The sequence below is a fragment of the Tenrec ecaudatus genome, chromosome 6, assembly GCF_050624435.1.
Source record: "Tenrec ecaudatus isolate mTenEca1 chromosome 6, mTenEca1.hap1, whole genome shotgun sequence".
NCBI lineage: Eukaryota > Metazoa > Chordata > Mammalia > Afrosoricida > Tenrecidae > Tenrec > Tenrec ecaudatus.
In genome coordinates this window covers 27,965,394-27,992,851 of record NC_134535.1, presented here as the reverse complement: position 1 = coordinate 27,992,851, position 27,458 = coordinate 27,965,394, and the positions used below count along the sequence as shown (strand labels likewise).

At 37.9% G+C, this 27,458-nt stretch overlaps 1 protein-coding gene across 3 annotated transcripts; it reads right to left on the bottom strand.

Moving 5' to 3' along the window:
* Window positions 1-263: 263 nt before the first annotated feature.
* Window positions 264-27,458, bottom strand: IKBIP (IKBKB interacting protein). Of its 3 annotated transcripts, none has more exons than XM_075551133.1 (3): window positions 27,129-27,456; window positions 18,624-18,741; window positions 264-1,721 (listed from the first exon to the last, which is right to left on the bottom strand). In XM_075551133.1, exons 1-3 carry the CDS (start codon window positions 27,302-27,304, stop codon window positions 948-950), a joined length of 1,068 nt encoding a protein of 355 aa, XP_075407248.1. In that variant the 5' UTR covers window positions 27,305-27,456; the 3' UTR covers window positions 264-947. The 3 variants fall into 3 exon arrangements, with proteins under 3 accessions (XP_075407248.1, XP_075407250.1, XP_075407247.1); XM_075551135.1 differs by having other exon boundaries at window positions 264-1,703; window positions 27,129-27,450; XM_075551132.1 differs by lacking the exon at window positions 264-1,721 and adding an exon at window positions 9,487-13,497 and having other exon boundaries at window positions 27,129-27,458.

Below are 27,458 nucleotides of genomic sequence, written 5' to 3'. Positions count from 1 at the left end.
CCTGTTTAAAGCTGCAAGATCCCAGAAGGCGTATTTAATTCCCTTTCTGAAATTTTTGAGCTGTGATCTTTCTAGTTTCTCTTCCTCTAAGTGGATAATGATGGAGTCCTGGTCATGCATTGGACTTCAGCTCAATAGGTCAATAGTTCAAACTTACCAGCTGCTCTGCAGGAGAAAGATGAGAGGTTTGTCTGCTTCCATAAAAATGTACATCCATAGATGGTTGGCCACAATGAGTCCAATAATGAATAAGGACAACAGCAGAAGAATTGATATATTTTAATTAGGATGTTAGCAAAGAATATTGAAAATAACATGGACCAACAGAACAAATAAATCTGTCTTGGAAGAAACACAACTAGAATGCTTCTTAAAAGCAAGGAACTTTGTCTCACTTCGGATATGTTACCAGGAAAGACCAGTCCCTGGAAAAGGACATCATGCTTGGTAAAGTAGGGGGGTCAACAAAAAAGAGAAACATCTTCAAAGAGAGGGATCGACACAGCGACTGCAACAATGGGCTCAAATCTAATGCCGATTCTAAGAATGAAACCAGGTAGACTTCCTCAGTTTTGCACAGGGTCACTATAAGTCGGAAGGTAAGCAGTGGCACCTCATAACAAACACTGCGTGCAAAGAGTCTATGCCAGTGAGAGTAGTCTGCAAACGCCACCCCACCCCCAATAGATATGTATTTAAGAGAGAGATGAGAATGGATATGTTAGGGAGATTAATATGTTTTTGCTATATAGAAGTTCCAAATATATTTTAACATATTAAAAAACTGTTCAGCCCCCTTACAAATTCCATTTTTACTTTATTAAATAAAATGAAATACAAAATTATATTGACTCCAAATTTTCATTACATCTGACTTACTAGCCTTTTAAAAACATGACGAATGTCTTTTTTTTAAGTTACTTCAGTCTCATCCAGCAAATTTCAAGTTAGTCTGCATCTGAAATGTGTGTTATTTCAGCTTTCATATCTTTAATCTCAGCGTGGACTACTGATAAATTAGATATCTTCTCACTTAAGAAAGCAATTTCTTTTTCTCTTTGTAGTAAGTCCGTAACCAATCTCCCAATGCGTTGTGTTAAATCATTCACTAATGGTTCCAGACGGGAAAAGTCCTTTTTTAGATTATACACCTTTGGTTTTAGATCATTTGCAAATGTTACTGTCTTCAGAACTTTAGCTCTGTCACTTTCTAAGCTTAAAAATCTTTCTGTGTGCTTGCTGAAATCCTCCTGTAGCTCAGACAGTGTCTTCTTGATAGAGTTAATTCGTTGTGAATTTTCAGAGGCCGTCTTCCGGAGCACTGCTGTTCGGTCAATGCTACTTGAAAGAAGCTCACCTATGTTTTTGACTGTACTCTTTTCCACTTTTTCTGTTTTAGATTCTAGTTCTTGCACAGAATCTGTCAACGCTGCTACATCAGTTACTAAACCTGAAATGCGTCGTATATCTGTTTTTACAGTTGTAATCTTGAGAGCAATATCTTTTGCCACAGAAGTTCTACTTTGCTCTACTTTTGTAACTTCCTGAGAAAGAACTGTAAAATTTTTGTTTAATATCGTTTGTTTTTCAATTATCTTGTTGGACCAAGTTTTCACCTCATACATTTCCTCTTGTAGATGCTTTAGATGAACAATTATTTCAAAAGATTTCAATTGGTCTGTGAGAGCTTCAAACTTCTGACACTGTAAGAAAATATAATACTACAATGATTAAATTAGAATTACATCACAAGCTTGCCATTTAAAAATCCACTTAAATTGTGGTGTGTTGTTTTTAATTAAATTTAGTACTTCTCTGGAAAGTCTGTAATAAATGATAGCTTAAAAACAACGATGTTTAGAAAAATGTAAGTATATTATTCAGTAGTAATACCTAAAAGAATAAGAAATTTTCATAAAATATTCTCAGAAATTATATTTTTTTCAGTTAGTTTTATACCATCAGTCTTCTGTACAGTGGTAAATCCTTAAGGGACTCAAATTGAGTTCCTTTAAAATTGTTCTTTGAGATTTGAGAACAAAAAGAAGCCTTAAGGGGTAAAGATCAAGGCTTGAGGGCAGATACAGAATGAGGTTTCCTAAGGAAATTCTCATAGAACAGCCCTTGATACCTTTGGAAACTGAGCAGGTACATCATTTTGATAAAATTGTTTTTTCAATTTTTTCTATCTTTTTACATTTAACAGTTTATTATTTTCCCCCCTGAGCATTTTTAGGGGGGAGGGGGAGAAAGTCTCAGCACATATTCCCTGGTCTTTTTTTCTCACCAATACAATTTTCAATTTACTTCAAAATTTCTCCTAAGTCTCCCTGATCATTGTGTCCCTTGAGATGATCTGTCAAGAAAATCCCTTTAGAATTCTAGAACAGTATCCATAACCTTCTGAGCTTGACCTCTCTACCTTGAATTTAATTGGCTAAGCCGGTCCCCTTGGAAGCCACTGTTTTGATTTGATCTCTTTTGAAGGCACCATAATGAGATTAAGTCAAAAGTATTACTGAGAGAACTTGTCTACACACATTTGTTGATCAGAGAGACATGTTTAAACATTAAATTCATATGCAATGTTTCTAACTTCAAAGATATTAAAGGTCAGATTTATGAAGGTACTGATAATAAAAGGCAATGAGTAAAAAATGATAAACAAAAAACAGAGGTATTTGACTTATATAAAACTGAGTTAACAATGAGAAATTGTGGGAACCGAACCCTGCCCTGTGATTCAGACTATTTGTAAACTGATACCTCTAAATTGCCTTCTTAGTTTAACTTGGGCACATCAACTGATGTTCATCCTGAGCTGCCCTACTGACTTACCACCATTTCAAGTTGCCACTGTTGGTGCTAAAACTGATATTTTATTTTGAGTAGATGGGATTGCATTTTGCCATCAGTTAACAAAATTAAGAGAAAATGGGGAAATTATTACTACTTATTGTAGTAATATGATAGGTCAAATCCCATCAAACTCATTGCTTTTGTGTCAATTTTCACTCAGAGTGATCCATAGGATAGTGCGCAACAGCTCCAGAGTGTTTCCAAAGGTGTGACTGCCTCGTCCTGTGGAACAGCTGGGGTGGGCTCAGACTACTGACTGACTCTTTGGTTCCCAGCCAAGTGCTTAACTACTGTACCACCAAGACTCTTTTAGTAAGCCAGAGAGGTCTTTTAAACTTAATACATAGCCGGGAATCAAGATAAGGTAGAAATTGTTAGGTGAGGTTATTTAGCTTTAATCAGAAGATTAGGCTGGTAGATTGTATGCTCAACTATGAAGAAAAACAAATTAATGAACAAATGTAAAATACTGGAAATACCTTGTCAAAGACTGTGCCCAAAGACAGACATATTCGGTGATTACTCTGGAAAAGAGAATCCCTTTTCTAATGTGTAGGCCAATCATTGACTTTTGCACATTCAACTCTCAGTTCTTTTTGAAAGAAGACTTGATTTTTTAAAAAGTAGGCGATTATCTACAGTCTTTAAAAAGTTGTATCTCTATTTAACAGTTTTGTCATATAATTCTGATAACAATCAATTAAATGGCTTTAATACATTAAAAAGAGATGAAAAGAATGGGGCCAATGGTTCCAGGGGAGGTGGGAGAAAGGAAGGAGGGGGGTGACCAAACTAGGTACAAGGGAACAACAAGTGAACTTAAATAAATGGAGAGAAGGCATAGGATGCCTAGTGGGGCATAATCAAGGGCAATGTAGCAGCGACGAATTACGAAGGCCAAACATGATGGTGCGGTAAGAGGAAAGTAAAAGGAAATAGAAGAACCAGGAGGCAAAGGACATTTATAGAGGTCTAAATATAGCCATGTATATATGTAAATATATATACATATATAATGAGAGGGGAATGGAACTATGTACTCATAGATATATATTAATAAATAAGTTTACAGATGGACATTGGGCCTTGATTCAAGTACTCCCTCAACACAAGAACACTTTGTTATAATAATCTGGCATTCTGGGATGCTCACCTTCTTGACCTGATCACTGAAGACAAAATGGGTGCATAAGCAAATGTGGTGAAGAAAGCTGATGGTACCCGGCTATCAAAAGTTATAGTGTCTGGGGTCTTAAAAGCTTGAAGATAAATAAGTGGCCATGTCGCTGAGAATAAACAAACCCCACATGGAAGAAGCACACCAGCTTGTGTGATCATGAAGTGTCAATGGGATCAGCTATCAGGCATTTAAGACCCAGAACAAAATCATACTCAACGTGAATGGGGGTGGGAGAGCATGGAGTGGAGACCCAAAGCCAATCTGTAGTCAATTGGACATCCCCTCACAGAGGGGTCACAGGGAAGAGATGATCCAGTCAGGGTGCAGTATAGCACCAATGAAACACACAACTTTCCTCAAGTTCAGGGATTCTCAACCTGTAGGTTGTGATCCCGTAGGGGGTTGAATGGCCCTTTCATAGGAGTCAACCTATTCATAACAGTAGCAAAATTAGTTATGAAGAAACAATGAAAATAATTTTATGGTGGGGGGGTCACCACAACATGAGGAAGTATATTAAAGGGTTGCTGCATTAGGAAGGTTGTAAACCACTGCTTTAGTTCTTTGGTGCTTCCTCCTCCCCGCTATCATGACCTCAATTCTACCTTACAAATCGGATTAGAACAGAACATGCACACTACTACAGATAAGAGCTGGCAACACAGGGAATCCAGGTTAGATGAACCAGCTAGGGCCACCAATGAAAGTAGAGATGCCAGGAGGATTAGGGGAGAGTGGGGGAGAAAGGGGGAATCAATCACAAGGATCGACATATAACCCCCTCCCAGGGGGACAATCAACGGAAAAGTGGATGAGGGGCCACGGAGGACAATGTGGGATATGAAAATAATAATCTAACTTATCAAGGGTTCATGAGGGAGGGAAGAAACGGGGAACTGATTATTGGGCTCAAGTGGGAAGAGATACAATAAAAGTATTTAATAAAAAAGGAAAAATACATTAAAAAGAGTTGTGTAATCATCACCACAATCAATTTAGAACATTCTCTTTTGACTCCTGCTCTAGCCAGCTGGTTAACTTGCCTATATCTGCTAGTAACCTGTTTGGGTTCAACAACATTTATTGGGCATCTATTATGTATTAGTTTGGTTTTAGAAAAAGAATAAAAATCAAACAGGCTGGAAAAACATTTTTTACAGAATAAGATCTGCAGCATAGCCAAAAGATATCAAGACCCCTCAACCCAAATATTACTTATTACTCCAATATATACATATGAAAGGTCTTCAAAAAGGTCATGGAAGAATGGAATTTAATAATGACATTTTCCCACAAACTTTTTGAAGTCTCATATATATTTTACTGGATTTATATGAATTGCCGTCTTCAACTATATTTGTTTAGCTTACATAGAAAATATTTTAAGTTTTCTTTAATCTTTTTGTCTAACATAAAATTACTTAAGGCAAATAAAAATTGAATGTGCTTACAATCTTATTTAGTTGGGACTAAATTTCAAAGGAGCAGCCAGATAGTTGAAAAGAGCTGCCCCATCATATATGTTCAAGTTCAAAATAGATTTTAGAAAATTTCTCAATAGGTTTACAGTACTTTAATTAACGGTGTGGGGAAGCAAGATATGTCCTTTGATAGAGAAATTAGCTTTGTGAACATATTGTGGATATGATATGAAGGAGCAACTACAAATGGAAAGGAAATCAAGTAGTGGTTGCAAATTATGTTTTATTTTTAAGGTGAAATTTTGCAATGAAGTATATTTGCTCAAAGTCTTCCTAGAGTGAAAGAAGTCAATGGCTTACTTACATGTATTTTATTATTAGGCTATCATTTATTAATTCATTTGCTCGGGCACAGTAAATGTAGCTGAACAATATTAACCAATTATGACACCTCAAAGCTTTATTTTTAGAAGGTTCAGATTAATCTTTTAAAGCTTTTGATAGAAGTCTTTATTTTAGTGACTTATGAAAGAAATTGGTCATGAATGCCTATTGACCTTTACTAAAATGTAATATCAATAAAGTGGAGTAAAGAATCTATATGTCTTGGTTTTAAAAATTACTTTGTTTTAAAAATTACTTAAGGCCTAGGATGGACCAAAGAGTTAGAAAGTCTTTTAGTAGTTTGAAAGATTTGTCAGGAATCTGATTATTTGCTTAGTTCCTAACATATATGCAAGTTATTAAGCTGGATTCTGTCTTATAGTGCTGCATATTGTCTAGCCCTAAAGCATTATAACAATGTTGAAAGGAACAATGTATAGGTCCAGTCTGGCTTCCAAAAATTTAACAGAGGATCTTTGAACTTGATTACAAGGCCTGGTATCATAATAGCAAGAACCAATGACACTGAAGGAAGAAGTTCAAGAGGCACTGAATGCATTAGCCAAAAAGAAAACTTAGTGTCATCAATTGATGCCAACTCACAGTTGACCTTATAGGAATAGGACAGAGTAGACCCTGCCCTTTTAAGTTTCCAAGACTAACTGTTTACGGGAGTAGAATGCAGCACAAACTGATGCCCTGGTGGATCACAACCCAACTTGTAACCACTATGCCACCAAGGCTTCAGCTAAAAATAAGGGTCCAAAGGCCAACTGACAGGAAGAGATCGATATACCCATTTCAAATAAAGGTAACCAAAAGAATGTTCAAATTATGTAACAATCATTAATAGTACATGCATGCAAGATTTTGCTGAATATCATCTGTTGCAGCAGTACATTGATAGGGATAATTGTCAGAAATTCAAGCTGGATTCAGAAGAGGACTTGAAACAAGGGATATCACTGCTGATGTGGGATGGATATTGGCTGAAAGCAGAGAATACAAGAAAGATGTTTACTTGTGTTTAATTGACTATGCAAAGGCAGTTGGCTATGCGGATCATAAGAAACCATGGATATCTTTAAGAATGGGAATCCCAAAACACTTCATTGTGCTCATGCAGAACCTGAACATGGATCAAGAAGCAGTTGTGCAAATAGATCAAGGGAATAGTGCGTGGTTTAAAATCAGGAAGGGTGTGCATCTGGGTTGTATCCTGTCATCATTCTTAGCCAGTCTGAACGTTAAGAAAAAAATCAGAGAAGCTGGATTATATGAAGAACAATGTGGCATCAGGATTGGAAGAAGCTTATTAATAACCTGCTGGTATATGGAGATGATGCAAGCCTCTTTGTTGAAAGTGAAGACTTAAAGCACTTGCTGATGAAGATCAAGGACTGCAGCCTTCAGTGTGGATTAAAGCTCAATGTAAAGAAAACCCACATCCTCACAACTCGACCAGTAAGTAACATGATATACAGAGAAAATACAGAAGGATTTACCTTCCTCGGATCCACAATCAATGCTCATGGAAGCAGCAGTCAAGAGATCACAGGATGCACTGCATTAGGTGAATCTCCTGCACAAGCTCTCTCTAAAGTGTTGAAAAGCAAGGATGTTACTTTGAAGACTAAGCTGTGTTGGACCCAAGCTATGGTTGTTTCATATGCAAATGAAAGTTGAAGATTAAATAAAGAAGATTAAATTATAGTGCTGGTGAAGAATACTGAAAGTACCACGGACGGCTAAAAGAACAAACAAATTTGTTTTGGAAGAAGTACAACCAGAACACTCTCATGTACTTTGGCCATGTTATCAGGAGAGACGAATCCTTGGAGAAGGATATCACGCTGGGTAATGTAGAGAGGCAGTGAAAACAAGGATGGTCAACAAGCCGGATGGACATGACTGGGCTCAAGCAGCAGAGCAGCGGTGAGAACGGCACAGCATTAGGCAGTGCTTGTTTTGCTGCACACTCCATTCCTAGGAGTGGGACTCTAACAGCAAACAAAAAGACCTGGGAATCTTAGGGATCTTTACAATTTAAATCACTGGAAGTTAGTCCATCATTCACCAATTAAAAAGAAAGCCCCAGAAATAAGTACCCTGGAACACACAGTTTGTAGCAAAGTCTAGGTGAGAAAAAATTCTAGCCTAGGGCTTCTTCTCTACCACTGTCTCCCACTTTCCCCCTATCTTTTATTTTTATGATGTTCAAGGACCAATTCTAGGGTACAGTTAACCTTTTGGAAGGAGTCAGTCTCGTTTAATGGCGGCATAGTGATAGCAGGCACATTTGGTGCATTACAGCTTTTTGAATTCTTCCTTGTGATTTTCCCTTCCAGTTGAACAGTCTTGGCAGTGGCATTAGATGGTAGAATGCCCAGGGCCCTCTGGAGTTCGACAGGCCCACCACTGTGCTAGCAAGAGTCCTATCCTTGCTGAACCCCACGTCCTCATTTCTAAAATGAGTTTAATAGCAAAGCTGATTTGACGATTAATGAGAGCACAGGTAAATATATGCCTAGCATGATGACTGGACATGGTAGGTACTTGAATACATGGAACAGTTGCTATTATTATTATAATGAATATCAATCTTGTAGCAGCATTAGACACGCGGTATTTACTGCCAACGATTCACAGTGACCCTATAGGACAGAGTAATTTCTCTTGGGAACGCTGTGGGTTTCCAAGGTTGTAACTCTATATAGGAGCAGAAAGCCTCATCTTTCTCCTGAAACATAGCTCCGAAGCATTTTGATTTGTATTAAATTAAGGTACATAGAACTGAAATCAATACATACTGCGGAAATTTACAGAGCTTCTGTCAACTGTGTAAATATGAAGTATGTCTATATAAAGTACTGAGATTTTTTTTTCTTTCAGGAAGTACAGGAACCTGGAAGAGTGCTGTTATATTATGGGAGTTGCAATCAATATCATGAAATTAAACGTGTGCGAATTGTTCAACAAAAATTATTAGAAAACTAGTTTCCTCTATAAACTTTCCCTCAAATAACAAAAAGTAAAACAAAACAAAAACACGGTCATTGAGTAGATTTTGACTGATAGTCTGGGAGTAGAACTGCCCCAAAGGCTTCACATAGCAAAAAACCCAAAAAGTGAAGTTTTGTATGTGTTTGATGAACTTTCAGTACCACTATTTTATCATGATATTCTTCAAAAGGCTTATAATTAAGCTAAGGGGAAAATGTCACTACCTTTGTATTTTACTTTTCTATGATGAAGTGCAAATGATTAAGCACTTGATTATTAGTGGGAATGTTGGTGGTTTGAGCCCATCAGAGAGCTAGCCTAGGGATCTGCGTACGTAAGGTCACAGCTTTGGAAACCCTATAGAGCAGGTTAACTCTGCATGCCTGGGATCAGAACTGATGCCACTGTAACTAACCACCACCACCACCAAGATGGCTGTAAACCATAAAGCCATACAAGCTATTACTGCAACATGTTCTTTATAAAATAAACAACCACACATAGCCAACAGTTTCCAACTATTTAGGGAAAAGTTACAAGTATATTAAAAAACTTTTTACATCCAAAGTAAAAAGATAATTCGATGCTTTGTGTTTTGAGTTAAAGCAACTTAAAAAACAGGCTCAATACTGTTAGAAATCAATTGGTATAAAATTTATTAGCAAGTACAAAGAACAAATGTTTCATACAATACTGGTAATTTTCCTTAAGGAAAGAATAACAATATAATACTGGATACACAGAAAATTTTGACATTTCAAGTATTCGTGTCAACTAAAATTAGGCACATCTACATTTCTCTAATGACATTTTTAATGGAAAAATCTGAGTAAAGCTATGTGTACATATACATGTGTGCACATACATATAACACTGAAACTCCTGCCATCATGTTGGTTCCAACTCATTGATTCCCTAGGACAGGCTAGAACTGGCCCTCTGGGTTTCTGAGACTATTAACTCTTTATGGAAATAGAAAGCCTCATCTTTCTCCCATGAGCTCCTGATGGTTTAGAACAGCCAATCTTGTGATTAGCAGCCCAATGCATAACTACTAGACCACCAGTGATCGCTCTCTGTATATATATTTTTTCTTATATACTATTTGTAGAAGTGTATTTTAATTTTCCACAGGATAGTAACTGGTAAATTATAACATACTATAGATTTGAGTATCGTAACATTACATATGCATAAGTCAAAAAGTATTGCTACCCCCAAATCAAAGATACTATTATTAAGCAAAAGTACCAAGATATGACGCTATGGTTTCTACACATATCTTTCACCTAGATGTATACACTTCTGAAGGTTGTGTTTCCTTTTCTCTCGCCCGTCCCTGAAGATTCAGTGCCTTCAATTGATACTACCGCAAAAAGACAGACCTCGCATCCTTAAGGGGCTCAAGTCATGTTCATTTTCATTGTTCTTTGAACTTGGGGGACCAAAAAGAAAACCGAATAGTCAAGTTCCGGCCTGTGGGGCAGAAGGGTGAGGTTTCCCAACAAAGTTCTCCCACAGAGTAGCACTTGCTACCCGCCAAGAGCGAGCAGGTGTATTGCTGTGATGGAAAAACTTCCTCGGTGAATTTTCCTGGCTTTTTTCTCACTAACGTAGTTTTCAACATTCTTAAGACTGCTTCCTAATGAAACCCTGTGATTGTCCTATGTCTTCAAGAAAGTCTATCAGTAAAAAAATAAATGGGAGGCAAAAAAAACAAAAGGTTACTCCTTTGGATCTCTAAAAAAGTTCCCGTAAACATCTCAGCTGCCTTTTCTGCCTTGATGAACTTGCCCAGCAGATTTCAGAAGCCACTGCTTTGATTGGACCTTTTGTGGAAAGTACCCTAATGAGACTAAACGACAGATGTATTACTGAGAGAACTTGTCTGCTGCCACGCAACTGCAGAGACCCATGTAAGCACATTTTGTTTGGAATTAGCCTGTACATGTATGAACTGGAACCCTAGTGGCACTACAATCTGACTTCACCTCTTTTTTTTTTCCCCCAGTTTAAATGGACCTGACTTCACCTCTTAGAACATAGTAGTTACCTTGTTTTCAATCATATACTTTCACTAAGCATCACTATGGTACTATGGTTATATACAACTTCATAAAAACTTTCTAGTAAATTTTGTGACAGGCAGAAAAAAAGATCAGTTCTAGAGAAAACAGTTCATTCTGCCTTGATAGGTTAGAGGTTAAAGAACAATGTCCCAGCTAACTATTGAATATGTTATTTTAGCATAAAAATAAAAACATAAACAAGTACAATTTTAAAAAACAAGTACAATGTTTGTAAGTGCACAAAATAAGAATTTAGACATTCATAGTCAAGAAACAATGCTAAGGGTCCAAAAATTATGTTAATAGTATTACCCTATTTGCTTATTTTTAAGACCCATGGCTTTCTAAAACAGGTCCTTCTAGTCCCAGTGTAGAGCTTGTTGGGGCTTTTAAAAATAAACCTGCAAATTTACAGAGTAAGACTACCTGGGCCCAACTATTTTTGTAATTGACTGCTTTTGAACTGTTTGAGTTGAATCTCATGGAAACTGCATTATAAAACTGAGAATATAGATGTTATTGGCAAGAAAACAACAAAAAGGAAAACATCTTCATATTCAGTTGACCCAGTTTTCAATACTAGTTTAGATCCTCTTGATATACCAACTTATCAGTAAAAATCTTATATTCCTGATTAGCATTATTGTGCAAATCTAGATAGACCTTCTTGGTCTCTTCTCAGTATAACCGTATCTTACTCTCTGTGAATAGATTATATAACTTTGGGGGGGATTTAAGCAAATTTAGTTGGGTAATTAGCCTATAGAAATCATGAAAGTAATAATTTTAATTTCCATAGTTATTAAAATAGGTCACAGGCTAATTGGTATACTTTTATTATAAGTAGAATAACTTATCTAAAAAACTCAACAATTTATATAATGCAGTCAAAACCTTTTATTTAAAAAAAAAAATCCCAGGTAGTCCCAGTCTGTTATTTTAATGCCTATCTATATATGTTGGAAAGGCTTTAATGAGAAAATATCAACTATTACTTTAAATACATTCTTCTAAGTATTTGTAACATAGTTTGGAACCTTAACAAAAATAAAAAAATTTCCACTTCATAGATTTTTTTAAAGTCCACATAATTTTGTAGAAAAGTCTCCCAGGCTCTCTCATGGACATGGTTAGCTTTGTTTTAGACACAATTCATCTGAAGCTGATGGTGTGAATGAGTAGTCTATACTAACTCACAAGGGAAAATGAAGCCCTGGCTGAGGCAGGTCCACGTCTATCCTAATTTGACAGCAGGATCAGACAGCAGACAAAGTATCTGGAATAGACGTAAGATCTGAAAAGCAGGCGATTTCCCTGACCTAACTTGTTGGGTCTCGGAACCTGCTTGGGGGGCTCAAGATTCCCCCATCCCTTTCTCTGCTCTCCCTTCCATGCTGGGAGTTCTTTCCCTGCCTCAATAAAATTATTCTCAACTTAAAAGAATAAAGACTAAAAGTAGCAAGCCGAGCTCAGTGAAGTGGCAAATGTGCCCTAATAGTTTCTTGAGGCTTCCATTATTTGGATGCATTTTAATAGGTGAAGTTCCTAATGTTAATGAGTTATAGAAATACAGTAACAATGAATATATTGCTTTAAAAAGTACAGAAACACTTTAGAAATAAAATGGTTAAACAAAGTCTAGTGCTTGAAAAGATAAACATTGACTCTGGATAAGACTCAAGAACACTGAGCTCATCACTTTACATGTAAAACAGTACAGTTCATTAGAATATGAGTTCTGAATTTAAAAATCAACATCCATTTCTTTGTTTTATGGATTATATTCTTCTAAAGTTCCCTTCTCTCTGGCATTTGAATATGTTTTAAAATCATGAACTTTGCCTTTTAGAACACTGAGTTCATTTTGCATCTTTAATATGCTATTATCATACTGAATTCCTTCAAGAGTTTTCTGCATCTCCATAATTTCGGATACTGCTTTCAGCATATCATCTTCTATATTAAACATCTGCATAGCTAAGTCTTCGATTTTCTTTTCCGTCCCTATTAGATCCTGAGAGACCCTGAGGATGGAGTGAACAGCACTTTCAATTGTTGGCAAATGTGTCTGGCATTCTTTAACTTTGGGCTCATAGTTAGAAAGTGTGTTAGTTAAGTCTTCATCTCTGGCCAAGAGAGCACGCTGTTCTTCTTCTAGCTTTTCAACTGCTTTTGTTTCAGAGCCAAGTTGCTCCTCTACCCGGAGAAGATCTTCTTCTTCCTGCCTTTTGATGGTTCTGATGTTTCTTAGTGTGCTATCTTCCAAGTCCTTCAGTCGTCCAGCGAGCAATGTTATTCCTTGTTCAGCTGAGTTAATTTGGACAGTAACTTGAGAATGTATTTGTTTTGCTTCTGATTTGAAGGAGTCTGTATTAATATTCATTTCTTCTAGGCTTCTCTTCCAGAAATATGTAACATTCTGGAATTTCTCATGAAGGCTTTCCATCTTTTGAGCGAGAACATCTTCGCTATTTTGAATGTCACGTATGATGCTTTGCAGACTGGACACTTCCTGCTCAAACTGGGTGACCAAAGACATGGATGCTGTAGCTTCGTGCAGGATACTTTCAGAAGACTCAAGCTGTATTTATAACACAAAACAATTCCCAAGGCTACTTAATAATTGTTATAGGAAAGAAACACGCGAACAATCAGGACTATAACATGAGTCAAGATCCGATTTTGATGCTGTCTAAAATTTCCTAGTACATCAGAATCGTATGGCAGAAACATATATTATTTTCATAGTTGTTTTCACATATTTTCAACAAAATGAACAGATTAATCTTGTTAGAAATATCTGCACCTGGATTTGTAATCCTCCATAGTTGTGTATTTACATACACTCATACTCAAGAGGTAAATGATGTTAAAGAAGCTAGTCTAGCAACCTTCTCTTTTTCATTCCAACTAAAGGTAATTTAGCTCCTATTTTTTATGGTTTTTGGAATTTAAGAAACTGTGATTTTGTTATGAAATTGCTACCTTTCTTAAATCTTATGATTTTGGAAAATTTTTTTGATTGGAAAGAAATTTGGTGACTAACTTCTTACAGAGAAGGTACCATAATAAAATTTTTATAGATATAGATAGCAAAATAAAAAATAGAAAAAACAGAAAAACAATTTAGCAACAATTCTTATTAAATGATAAAATGTTCTAAGGATTTGTAAATTAGCTCCTGGGACCTAGGAGGGTCAGGTTGTAACATCTTTACAGACTAAGAGGAGGCCTTGAAATGATTGCTTATTTACCAGAAATGTCAAGAATTGTGTTGAGGATATGGTAGTAAATAAAGCAGTGTTCTGCCTCTAAGCAGCTTAGTTTAATTGTGAGAAAGACAAGCCTATATATACCCTGACAGGGAAGAGCTATGAAAGCACTTAGGTGGGGTGCCCAATACAGATTCGATGATGAAGAAAAGTATTCTAGAGGAAGGATTATCTAAGATTTGCTTCCAATGACTTCGTTCTAAATCACCCTACACTTTACTAGCAGACTGAGCTTTGAAAACTGCTATGCACAAGGTACAGGCTGGTAACAAGCCTGTGGTGTTTCCTAGTACATCTGGATAAAATACCAAATTCTACAGCATCTCCATGTTAATGGCCTTCTCCGATCTGCTTAGCTGGGTTTTGTTCTTACTTCAAGGTGTAGATGAAATCTCAATTCCCCAGTAATACCATTCTTGTATAGTGTAAGCCCTAACAGGTTGCATTCCTGTAGTACCTAATGTATTATGCTTTGCCACATACTTGGCACTAAGTAGATATAATTCAATAATTTTGGAGCGGTTCACTCTTTCCTGGACTTTGTAATCGATACTGGATATATGAAGGTAAACCTGGTAGAGCATATTTCTTGACCTCACAGTCTGATAGGCAAGATAGGAGAGCTAGCGTTTTAGAGACGTGACATCACGTATTCTGGAGTCCCATGAAGACTTAGGGATTGCCCTCTCTGAACCTGTTATATTATTAAGCACTGGGGACATAGAGTTGAACGACATGGTGTTTGCTTTAATGAGTAGTAAAGAGATGAACAAATTAACCATCACCACTGCAAAATCATAATATACAGCGATTAATGTCACAACAGGATTACCACAGGGAACAGTGGATGCTGAGAGGGAGATAGATACCAAGTGAGGAGAACAATGAGGAAAGGCTGAGAAGTGACTATGACATCTGACTCATTAACAGACTGATAAGTTTGCCAAATGAAGATGAAAACCTAAATTCTTTGGGAGAAGATGCCATGTCCTATGCCCTTTTAAATTTTCTAGTGAGGGACATATATTGCTGGCAAGACATTAAATGGCACATGGCCATTGCATTAAATAGCTTCGAGCCCACTGAGAAACAGACGTCTTTAGGTTCTCATTCAATCCTTTGAATTGATCTCAGGCAGAAGTTTGAGTTGGGTGCTACTCTCTGTCGCTCGCTCGCTCACACACACTTTCCTGCCATTTTCTCACTTTGCTTTTTAACTAACAGTCCAGGCTGCAGGTCAGGAATCTAAAAGGTAAAGAGAACTGACCAGAAGTAATAATGAGAACATTTTCCTCTGGTACTTTTTTTTTTTGGTATTTCTGTTTAATTGCAAGTGACACTTATTTCCCACTATGGTGGTGACATAGATATCCTCAATAGCAGACCAAATTGAGGAAAAAAGGAGTTATGTTTAAAGGGACATATTAAGGCCTTAAAAGCATAGTTGGTGAGTAGGCTGGGCTATGGAACTGAATTCTGGATTTTTTCCCCTTCAACCCCCTGTGCAGGTTACATCATGGAGGAAGGAGGTGTGTTCATGGCCATAACTTCTTTCTAAGTCTGTGTCATCATGTAATATGGGTCAGAAAGGATTGTCAAAGATATTTTAAAAGTTGAGATGAGAAATATTTTTCTTATAGTTTTGTCCTCTTTGGACTTTTGTGTCCCTCTCAGACCTTTTTGTTGTCTTTATGTCCTGGAGAATAAAGAACAGGTTTGCTGATGTTTAAGTAAGTGAAAAGATGGGAACAATGTCTCCTAGTACTAATATGATACAGCCACTCTGAATGAAAAACAATCAAATTATTTTGAATGCAAGCATTTCATAATACAAATTTCTTTAAAAACCCATTTTGAGAAAGCAGCTATACATTGGTAATACTGTTCAGCTTAGTTTTTTTATTAGCAGTGTTTTGAAGAGGCATGCTTATCTTCACCTCAGGCAGTTTTTCTATTAGGCTGTCAACCCAACATCATTGTAATCTGGAAGCAATATATCCTAAGTACAAGATCAACTTTTCAGGATCAATAAAAGTCTCAAAATTTAACCTGAAAATATTATCAACAGTGTATCACAATAACTAGCATTTATGTTGAGCTGCTAAAACATTTTAATAGTTAATTTTTAAAAGTTAATTGCATAGTCATTGAAAGTTTGTAAAGTGTTTACATATGCATTCTATCCTATCTAACTCTTCTAGAATATTGTTATTCTAATAAGTGATGAAATGGAGGTCAAGAAAAGTGATTTAGAGTGATTTGTACAAATCCACTCAGATGTCATGAGATCCTGTCTAGTTTTGCTACCCCTCTTCCAACACACACACACACACACACACACACACACACACACACACACACACAAAATTGCTTTTAGGTCCAGGTTTGGTGAAAAAGGGCTAGCTATTGTGAAACTACTTCCAAGGAAGACTGGAAGTGAAAGAGATATTTAGATATTATTTCTTAGATCCTGTGATAATATTTTCAAAATATGATTCTATAAGCATTTTAATTTTGACCAATGTTTTTTTCTCTTTAAAAAGGCATTTTTTTCCTGTTTAGATCTAATTTTGTTCAAAATTTTTCTTCAATCAAGTATATGTGAAGATTTTAAGCTCCTGGAATTTTTTATATCAATATATTAACAGAGTAACTCCAGCAATTATAACCAGATCCCAATTGAGTCTTAAGTCAAAAGATCAATTCTTTGAAACAGCTTCCCAGAGACACTTCAGTTTATCCTCCAGGGAATCTCCTTGCATTTGCTGATATCTATAAGTTTTCCCTTCTGGGACATTGTAACTCATCCTGTGCATAAGGCTATAGAGATTTAGACCTTTCTGTCTGAGGTCCTCTAGAGCACATCTATTTTATACTATACTTGCCCACCTGGTGGTTTTGAACTGCTGACCTTATGGAAAGCAACTGAACACATAACAACCATGCCACCAAGGCTCCTAACATCCAGTAAATGGCTAACTTAAGAGCATGTTTCCCTAGGACAGTTTAGCTGCCGAGAACCAGGTGATAGATACTCAGATGGTGATCCTTTACTGAGAGGCATGAGAATGGCATACATTTTTAGCTGTCTCATGGAGATTTAGTCAATATGGTCACACTTCTTTCTCCCTTAAGTGACGTTTATAAATTCTATCCTCCACACGTGACTGTAGTCTTAGTTTGGAGGGAGTTGCGTTGTGCTGATGAGACAGGATATTTTAAGTCTTCACCTTACCAGAGTGTGAATCATGTCACCACCCTTTGTTTTCTTGGGGCTAGTCTACAAAACGCAAAAAAACATCTTCACATTTCCTTTAAAGTCATTTTTTATGAACCACTCCTTCCCAAGGGACCCTGTGCAGCAGCTATTTTAACTTTTGCCCAGGACCCTGCCTCTGGCTTGTCTCTCTCTGCCTGACTTCCAGTTCTCGGACTTAAGTTTCCACCTGTCACCTGACCTGACTGCACCAGCTTTTGCAGCCTTGTGGGTGAGGAGGATCCTCCAAATGGAGGTCTGAACTTCGGATTTGGGGCTTATTGGCACACACAACCATGTACACCATTTCTTGGTGGTCGGTGAGTTCTGAGACTGCAGACAGGGATATGAGGGATGATGGAGTGGTGTAGCATTTTGAAAAATCCAGACATTTGATACATCTTTAGTCTCCATTTCCTTGAGTCTTTTTACAATTTTTCTATAGGAAATTATTTTTGCACTAAGGATAAAAGTAATAATGCATTTGCTGGAAATCTATATTTGCAGTTTTAAGAAACACAATATAAACATTGTTGTTATTTTAATTTTCAGTAGAACTATTATTTGGCTACAGGATCTATCTTATTCTGTTAGTCTTATTGCATATTTACATATATTTAAAAATTTGGAAAAAAGAAAAAATTGATGGAGCTTTAAAAAAATACTATTCACATTCTAATTTTATAACCAACGATAAAACAATGGACAACAGATAGGAAACCTAGTGGTATAGTGTCTAAACAAACACTCAGCTGTTAACCATAAGGTTGGCAGGTAAAACCCATTAGCTGCTCCAGGGGAGAAAGAGGCGCAGTCTGTCTCCTTACCGATTAACGACTTGAAGACCCTATGGGGGCAGTTCTCCTCTGTCCTAGCGGATCACCATGAAAAAGAATTGACTTGATGGCAATATGTTTAGTTTTGGTTTTTTAGGTACCTGACATTTAAATGAAAGATTGAGTCTTTTCATCGGCAACATTTGTTATCTAAAATAAGAGTTCTTTCAAAATACAATCTGAGGCTAAATTAAATTGAAGGAAGAATGTTGGAGGTAGGAAGAGCAGTGAGAGTTAAAATAATTATGGTTTAAAAGGCACAATGAAGGCAGTTTTAAACTGGAGGTTATAGTAGGAAAGAAACAAGAGGAAAATCTCCCTAGATAATTCAAATAATAATTACCTTTTCTGAAATTAAACTGATTTTACTTTGAAGTTCTTGGAACTCGTTGGTTTCTATTTTCAGTAGCTCGTATTGGTTTTCCACTCTGGCATACTTTTCTGACTGCTGAAATACAAACCTGGAAGAGAAAAAAAACTAAACTGCAAGACTCATATTCATAAAGACAAGAACAACATAAATCCTAGTATTGGTAGCTGAAGTTTTTAATCACCTTGCTTCAACAAACACTAGGGTCACTAGGACTGAATCACCTTGATGTGCTGGGTTTTGGATTGTGGCAGGGGTTCCTGGATGGCAGTGGTGAAAGTACTCTACCACTACCAGGAAGTTTCATAGCTTGAACCCATCCAGAGGCACCTTTGAAGAAAGGCCGAAAGGTCTACTTATGAAAAAGAAGCCACTGAAGATGCCACGGTCCAGTTCTTACTGACATACACAAGGTCATCATGAGTTGAAATGGACTTGATTGTAATCGGTAGTGATGTGCTCCCAAACTAAAGCAAACCCACTCACTGCCAGTGAGTCAATTCAGCTTCACAGCAACGCTACCAGACAAGACATGGCTGCTCTGTGGGTTTCCTGGGCGGTAACTGTTTACAGGAGTACAGAGCCACATTAGTGGATTAGTGGATAACCCATTATTTCACCGGGGATCCCCCTAACTATGTGCTGTATTAGTGTTGGTTTAACTGTATTACTCAAGCAAAAGTGAGCACAGCACTCCCCTAATTATAGTTTGTAGCTTAGCAAGTAAGTTGGTGAGATAACTGCAGTAACAGATGTCTGAACAAAACTATTTGAGGAAGAAATGATAAATGATTCAGAACAAAATATTTGATGTTTACTAAATTTTTCTGAAGACCAGGCTGTACTTGGTCATTATTTAGAAAGCTTTTTTATTTCTAAAAATGTTTTTACATTAACATGCAGAAGTAACAGAAAACTAATGAAACAGAGTAGAAAGAAGAGAGGTACTGATGACTCAAGTTACAAAATGAATAACAGAACCAACATTATGAAAACGTAAGTCAGTGACACTAAAACATATATGAATGCAGTTGATAATAATCTGGTCACACTCAACAATATACTGCATAAAGTGTATTTTATATGGACAGCTGACTCTTGAAAAACACTGTTTTGGACTGTGTGGGGCCATTTATATATGGATTAAAAAAAAAGAACCCAACACCCCGTGCTTACTAATTATACAGTATATTTCATATAGCAGTAAAAAGTGATCTCCTTGAAGGGAGACGTCCGGACAGTCTAAGACACGAAAAAATAATAATTTATAAATTACCAAGGGTTTGTGTGGGAGGGGCGCGGGGAGGGAGGGGGGAAAATGAGGAGCTGATACCAAGGACTGAAGTAGAAAGAAAATGTTTTGAGAATGATGATGGCAATAAATGTAAAAATGTGCTCGACAAAATGGATGTATGTATAGATTGTGATAAGAGCTGTACGAGCCCCAATAAAATGATCTAAAAAAGAAAAAAATTGATCCCTTGCATTTCTTGGGTATTTTTCACCATGTTTAGTGCAGTGCCGTAAACCTTGAATATAACACCAAGGGTCCCCTATGAAGTGCCACTCATGTTGCGGAAGTACTCTCAGGAAGCAAAGTAATAGCATTCCAAAAAAAAAAAAAATACAAAAAGGTGACTTGTTGATATATACCAGGGATTGAGGTCTGCAGTGGAGGTTTCCAGAGTCAGGACCATTATAAAAAACGAAAATGAAATCTGGAAACCCTCACAGCAATGACCACCAGCTGGGGCAAAAACTTAGTACTTTAAGTGAGGTATTTTTATGTAGTATATAATACATAAAATGTGTTAAAACAACTCTTATTGATAAGGTTTTCGATCAACAGAAGGCTGTTAGTAGTTAAGTTTCAGGGGAGTCAAGTTATATGTGGAATTTTGACGGCATAGGGCAGTTGGTGGATTTATGCCTCATGTTGTTCAAGGGTCCATTGTATTCTAAAATTGGAATGCTATCTTATCTAGTGCTGCTGTAACAGAAACACCACAACTGGGTGGGTTTAGCAAACATAACCTTGTCCACTCACAGTTTAGGGGCCTAGAAGTCCTACTTCTGGATATGAGTTAAAAGGGAAGGTATCTTTTTTTTTTAACAGAAATTTTATAATTTTATTTATTTAAATTTAAAATAATTTTATTGGGAGCTTGTACAACTCTTATCACAATCCATCCATACATTCATTGTGTCAAGCACATGTTGCCGTCATCATTTTCAGAACAGTTGCTTTCTACTTGAGCCCTTGGTATCAGCTCATTTTTTCCTTCCCTCCCCTTGATAATTTATAAATTATTTTTTTGTCTTATCTTACACTGTCTGACATCTCCCTTTACCCACTTTTCTGTTGTCTGTCCTCCAGGGAGGAGGTTATATATAGATTCTTGTAATCTATTCTCCCTTTTTAACCCACCCTCCCCCTCCACTCTCTGGTAATGCCACTCTCAGCACTGGTCCTGAAAGGATCATCTGTCTTAGATTCCCTGTGATTCCAGTTCCTATCTGTACTAGTGTACATCCTCTGGTCTAGCCAGATATGTAAGGTAGAATTGGGATCATGATAGTGGGGAGTGGGGTGGTATAAGGAAGCATTTAGGAACTAGAGGAAAGTTATATGTTTCATCGTTGCTACACTGCCCCGACTGGCTCGTCTCCTCCCTGCAACCCTTCTGTAAGGGGATGTCCAGTTGCCCACAGATGGGCTTTGGTCCCCACTCCGTACTGCCCCCTCATTCACAATGGTATGATTTTTATAATCAGCTTTCTTGCGGGTCTATGTGTTCTTTAGCACAGGGACCTCAAGGGCTACACTCCTAGCACTGAGTACTGAGGTCTCTGATTTCAGCTCACTTGTTTCATCTTTTTTTATATCTCAAGAGACTGACTCCAAACCTATAGATTATCCTGCCTCATTTATATAACTCTTTGTAACCCTGCCTCATTGACAATAAAGAGGTTTGGATTGATACAATTAATACAATGTGATTTACCCATAGGATAATTATATCACATCACAAAATGGAGGGTAATTGAAAACACTGGGAAAAATAATAATAACCACTGGAAACCATGGTCTAGCCAAGTTGACACATATTTAGAGGCACACAATTCAACTCATAGCAGTGTACTTATCATCTAGAAAGGGACATCGGCAGTGCTGTTAGGTGTTGGGATTGATGGACACAACAATCAGTGTGGCAGGTGGACACTGGGCCTCTACTCAAGTCCTCCCTCAATGCAAGAACACTTTGTTCTAATAACCTGGCATTCTGTGATGCTCACCTTCCAGACACAATCACTGAAGACAAAATGGGTGCATTAGCAAATGTGGTGAAGAAAGCTGATGGTGCCCAACTATTAAAAGATATAGTGTCTGGGGTCTTAAAAAGGCATGAAGTTAAACAAGTGGCCATCTAGCAGGGAAGCAACAAAGCCCACATGGAAGAAGCACACCGGCTTGTGTGATCACGAGGTATTGACAGCAACAGGAGACAGGAAACAATCCTATCGATGTGAACAAGGGGGTCGGAGTTGAGACCCAAAGTCCATCTATAGACAATTGGACATCCCCTCACAAAAGGGTCACAGGAAGGGATGAGACAGCGAGGGTGCAGTATAGCACCGACAAAACACACATAATTCCTCTAGTTCTTTAATGCTTCCTCCCACACTATCATGACCCCAGTTCTACCTTACAAACCCAGCTAGACCAGAGCATGTACACTGGTACAGGTAAGAGCTCTTGAAACACGGAATCCAGGACAGATAACACCCCGCAGGCACAGTGATGGGAGCACGTATTAAGAACCCCCCCCACCAAACAACAGAAACGTGAGTGAAGGAAGGCAGCAGATGGTGTAAAATGGTGTAAAATATGAAAACAATAATCTATAACAGTGGTTCTCAATCTTCCCAATGCTGCAACCCTTGAAAACAGTTCCTCATGTTGTGGTAAGCCCCCAACCATAAAATTATTTTTGTTGCTACTTCAGAGCTATCATTTTGCTACTGTTATGAATTGTGCGACCCCTGTGAAAGGGTGGTTCAACCCCCAAAGGGGTCGCGACCCACAGGTTGAGAACTGCTGCTCTAGCAGTACAAAAATCCTTACCCCTAGAATTAGCTAAGGTAAAAGACAAAGGAGAGAAGATCTGCTAGGGGTACCGCTTCTAGTGGAAGTAGGAAAAGGGTTATAAACACATCAGGGCCACACAGAGTTCTAACCCTTTAGGTTTTGGTCTCTCTCTTTTTTATTGCTTTGTGTAACTATTCTGGTATAATGTGCCTATAGCTATAAATCACAGGTTTCGCTTCTCTAGAAAACCCAGCCTAACACATACACAAAAAACCGAACTGCCATCAAGTGAATTCTGAGTCTAATGAGCTTACATAGTGTTTCTGAGGCTTTGTATTTGTAAATCTTCACAGGAGCAGCCAGCTTCGCCTTTCTCCTGCTGAGTGGCTGGGGGGCTTGAACTGATGACTATGCAGGTAGTAGTCCGATGCTCACCTGACAGCTGCACAAGAACCTTTAAGATCTAAATCTATCGCTGGTGTGTTGATTCTGACTCACATTGACCCTGTAGAATAGAGCAGAATTGCCTCACAGGGTTTCCAAAGCTACGATCCTTGTGGAAGCAGATTGTCACATTACCCTGTGGACCCACTGGTGGGTTCGAACAGGTGGCCTTTTGGTTACTGGCCAAGAGCTTATCAAGTATACTTCCAAAACTCCTCAGAGCATATTACATCAGAACTTGGTTTACCAGAGAAATGTTAAAGTACCACAGCTTTAAGGCTGTTACGCATTATTAGTTTACTTTCCAGACAAGTGTCTAAAATCTGTTATTGATTGGATTGTGACCCCTCCAAAATATGCATTGGAATCCCATCCTTTAAACTTGTGATTTTATTTGGAAATCATTTTAGCTTTGTTATGTAAATGAAAGCACACCAGTGAGGATGGGTTGTAAACCTGATTTCGTAGGTGTGAGAATACACAGACACACACAAGAGTTAGAGAAAGGCAGGTGACAGAAAGAGATGGCATCTATGAGGGTTATTTTCAAGGTTTAATATCTAAGGTTCTTCCACTTCTGGCCTTATGAATTGTGAGAAAATTATTATCTGTTCTTTAAAGCCCCTTACTTGTGGTATGTGTGTTATAGCAGCACTAGGTAACTAAGGCAAGATTTAAAGACAATCAAGTAGTGTGACGCCTTGAGATACTCCGTGGGCCATGGATAGGTTGATTTCCCCCTCAACTTAACTGAACAAAGGGTAGGTGTGCTGCATTAAAAGTACACAGGCACACTAATAATATCTGAATGATGAAGGGTTCATGAGGTAGGGGGGAGTGGGGAGGGAGGGGGAAAATGAGCAGCAGGTATTAAGGGCTGAAATAGAAGGCAAAGGTTTTGAGAATGATGATGGCAAATGTACATATGTTCTTGACACAATAGATGTATGTATGGATTGTGATAAGAATTGGATAAGAATTGTATGAGCCCCCAATAAAATGATTAAAAAAATAAAGTATATGAACTGTCAACATTAAAAAACAACACTAAAGTGCTCAAAACTAGACCAATAAAGAACGTCATGATAAGAAGAAAAAAAAAGTACACAGGCACATTTATATTATTCATTATTGGATCTTAACCAGGACAATATCAGTATAGTAAATATTCAACAAAGATTTGATGGGCTAATTGTTAGATGCAGAAGTATGTTTCCATTAGTAAACATTCTAGTGGTTTTGTTATAATTCTATAGTGCTTTACATATTTCAAGATATTAAAAATTCTTTTATTTAGTAAATGCTTACAAATGTTTAATGGGTAAAAAATTGTTATTCCTAAATTTATCATGAATAGTTAGCCATAAAAAGTGACTGACGTATATATACTTCAACTCTTGTGGTAAAGAATTCCTAAAAAATATATATAAAAAAGAATTCCTATGATTAATTAAAACGTCAAACTACTTTCAAAAACAACCATAGCATCTGCCAATTTTAGATATAATTTGACTCAACATTGTTTGTTGTAATAAAAATCTTTGCAAACAAAATCTTCCTAATGAATGTAAAATGGTTCTATTTATTGCAGATACTAACAGTACATTCCTGAGCTGAAGCATCTATTTAATACTTTTCTCCCCACTCAAGGTTTATTTTCCTATTGGGAGATTTTTCTAGGATAGTAATTAGTATTGAAAAGCTGAACTTTTTTTAGTATTATTTTTATCTTATATAAATATGAAGCTTTAGTTAGTTAATAGAAATTAGACTAATAGATCTAGTAACTAAAACCAGTTGTATTAGGTTCCAAAAAGATACATTTCATTTAGCTCCCCCAAATCTCTTACTGAACAACTTTTCCATTACACAAAGGGTTTTTAGGGTCTAAGAAGGGCATGAATTTTAAGGCAAAAGAGCAGTTTATCTAAAATAATAAGTTCAGCACATCTGTTCTTAGATAAAAAGAAAAAACACAACATGCATTGCTAGAATTAACGATCTGTTTTGGGAAAAGAACATTTAATAATCAACATTTTACTCTATCACTATACATCTACTAAGTTTGAGAAATATGTCACCAGTAAAGTACAATTAGAAATATACTAGCATCACAAATGTTCCAGATTAGTGGATGTCCTGCATCTCCTTTCTATTGTTTATGAGATTTTTAGTAATAAACAAAACCAGGTGCTGCTTTGTTGATTCTGTTGCAGAGTAGAATAGTTTCACACATGCCAGTGACCTTTCCAAGAGCCACCCCAGCAAAGTGGGACACATGCTGAGCTGTCACTACAAGGTCAGCAACTTGAAACTGCCAGTCCCTTTGTGGGACTATATCCCTAAAATTTAGTCTTGGAAACCCACCGTAGTTCTACTCTGTCTTATAGGGTCACTGAGTTGGAATTGAGTGAGTGAGTTTTGTCTATATTTTTCTAATTGTTTAAATTAAAAAGTCAAACTTTTCAGAAACAACCATAGCATCTGCTAATTTTAGATATTTGACTTAACATTGTTTGTAATAAAAAATCTCTGCAAATAAAATCTTCCTAATGAATGTAAAATGGTTGTATTTATTACAGATACTAACAGTACATTCCTGAGCGGAAGCATCTATTTCTCAATACTTTTCTCCCTCCTCAAAGTTTGTTTTCCTATTGGAGTTTTTTCCAGGACAGTAATTAGTGACTTTTCTGAAAGCAGATTACCGGGGCTTTCTTCTCCAAGTACCTGTGAGCATAAGCACCCCACCTTGTGGTTGGTAACAGAAGGTGCAATCATTGCCCCACGAACTCTTCTATTGTTCAAAACTATCGTCTACATTGGAATCGCTGGGAAATGTTTTGTTATTAAAATGAAATTGTGTTCTATTTCCCCAAAAGGAAATGACTGGAGAAAATAAATTAAGTGGGTTATGGTTACTTCTGTATCCATTTATCACTATTTGTCAGTGAATATTTGCTTAGTTATAAGTGAACACCACTACTATACTTTTGCACCTTTACAGCATTAAAAGTTCAATCTGTAACTTAGGAAAAGACTTAAATTCCCAACACATGGTCACTGCCATGAGTCAATTGCGCCTCAGAGCAACCCTTCAAGGACAGGGTAGGATTGTCCCTGTGGTTTTCCAAAAACTGTAACTCTTTACCTGAGTAGACAGCTTCATCTTTCCTTTTCAAGACTACTGGTAGTTTTGAACGGCTAACCTTGTGGTTAGCAACCAAATGTACAAGTACTACATTATTAATGTTCATTGCTTTGAAACCATAGTGAAAAAACGTTGCAAATGTTTTCCTTAGCATTTATGCTGGGAGGGTTAGAAAGAGGGGAGAACACTGCCCCGGACAAAAGCTAGGGGACTTAAGTAGCGGTTTATAAAAACAGGAAAGCTTCGAATGTTTACCAGATGTCTTACAAAATTTAGAGGAATCTGCATGGCTGACTCGCTCCTAAATCTTAGTCTCAGCTCCAATTGAACTGTACAAACCCCCCCCCCCCCCCAAAGCACCGAACTCACTGCAATCAGGTCAACTGCAAAGCAACTCTCACCCACCCTCAGAGGGCAAGGGTAAAATTGCTCCGGTGGGTTTCTAAGAGGCTTAACTCTTTATGGGAGTAGAAAGCGCTGTCTCTCTCCAGCGGAAGCGCTGGGGGTTTTGAACTCCTGACCCGGCTCCCTACGAGTACAAAAGAAAAATAAAAAATACCTGCAATTTATTTATTTACTAGTACCGAAGAAAAACCAGTGACAAGAAAGGTGGGACGGAATCAGCAACTTTAGGCGACCCCCTTTTTGGGGTGGAGAACCTAGAGGCGGAGAGTTAGCGGGCTGGAGGTTAGCGGCACGCGGAGCGGGGTGGGGCCGGGGCAGGGATGCGACTCCCGCGGAGTGGGGCGACCACAGGAGGCAGGACACAGGACTTCGTCTCGCGTCCACTTACCAGGCCAGGCCCAGGCAAGTCCCCAGCGACAGCAGGCTCAGGCCTGTCCGGGGGTCCGCCCAGCCCCTGCCTCCACCGCCCCGGGTCGCGAGGCTCTTCCCTCCCTCGCTCGGCCTCCCGGGCTCTGCGGACGGCGCCTTAGTCGACGGCTTCTTCCGGCTCTTCAACTCCGCCATGTCTGGGAGCCCTGAGGACTACCGATCGAGGCCAGGGGCCTTTTTCACTCGGGCAGAACGGGAAGGGAACGGGACGTGGCGGCTTGACCCTTGTCGGGAGTCTCCGGTGGAGACCGCGCCCCCTCAAGGCCTCGGCACCGCCCAGAACCCAGCC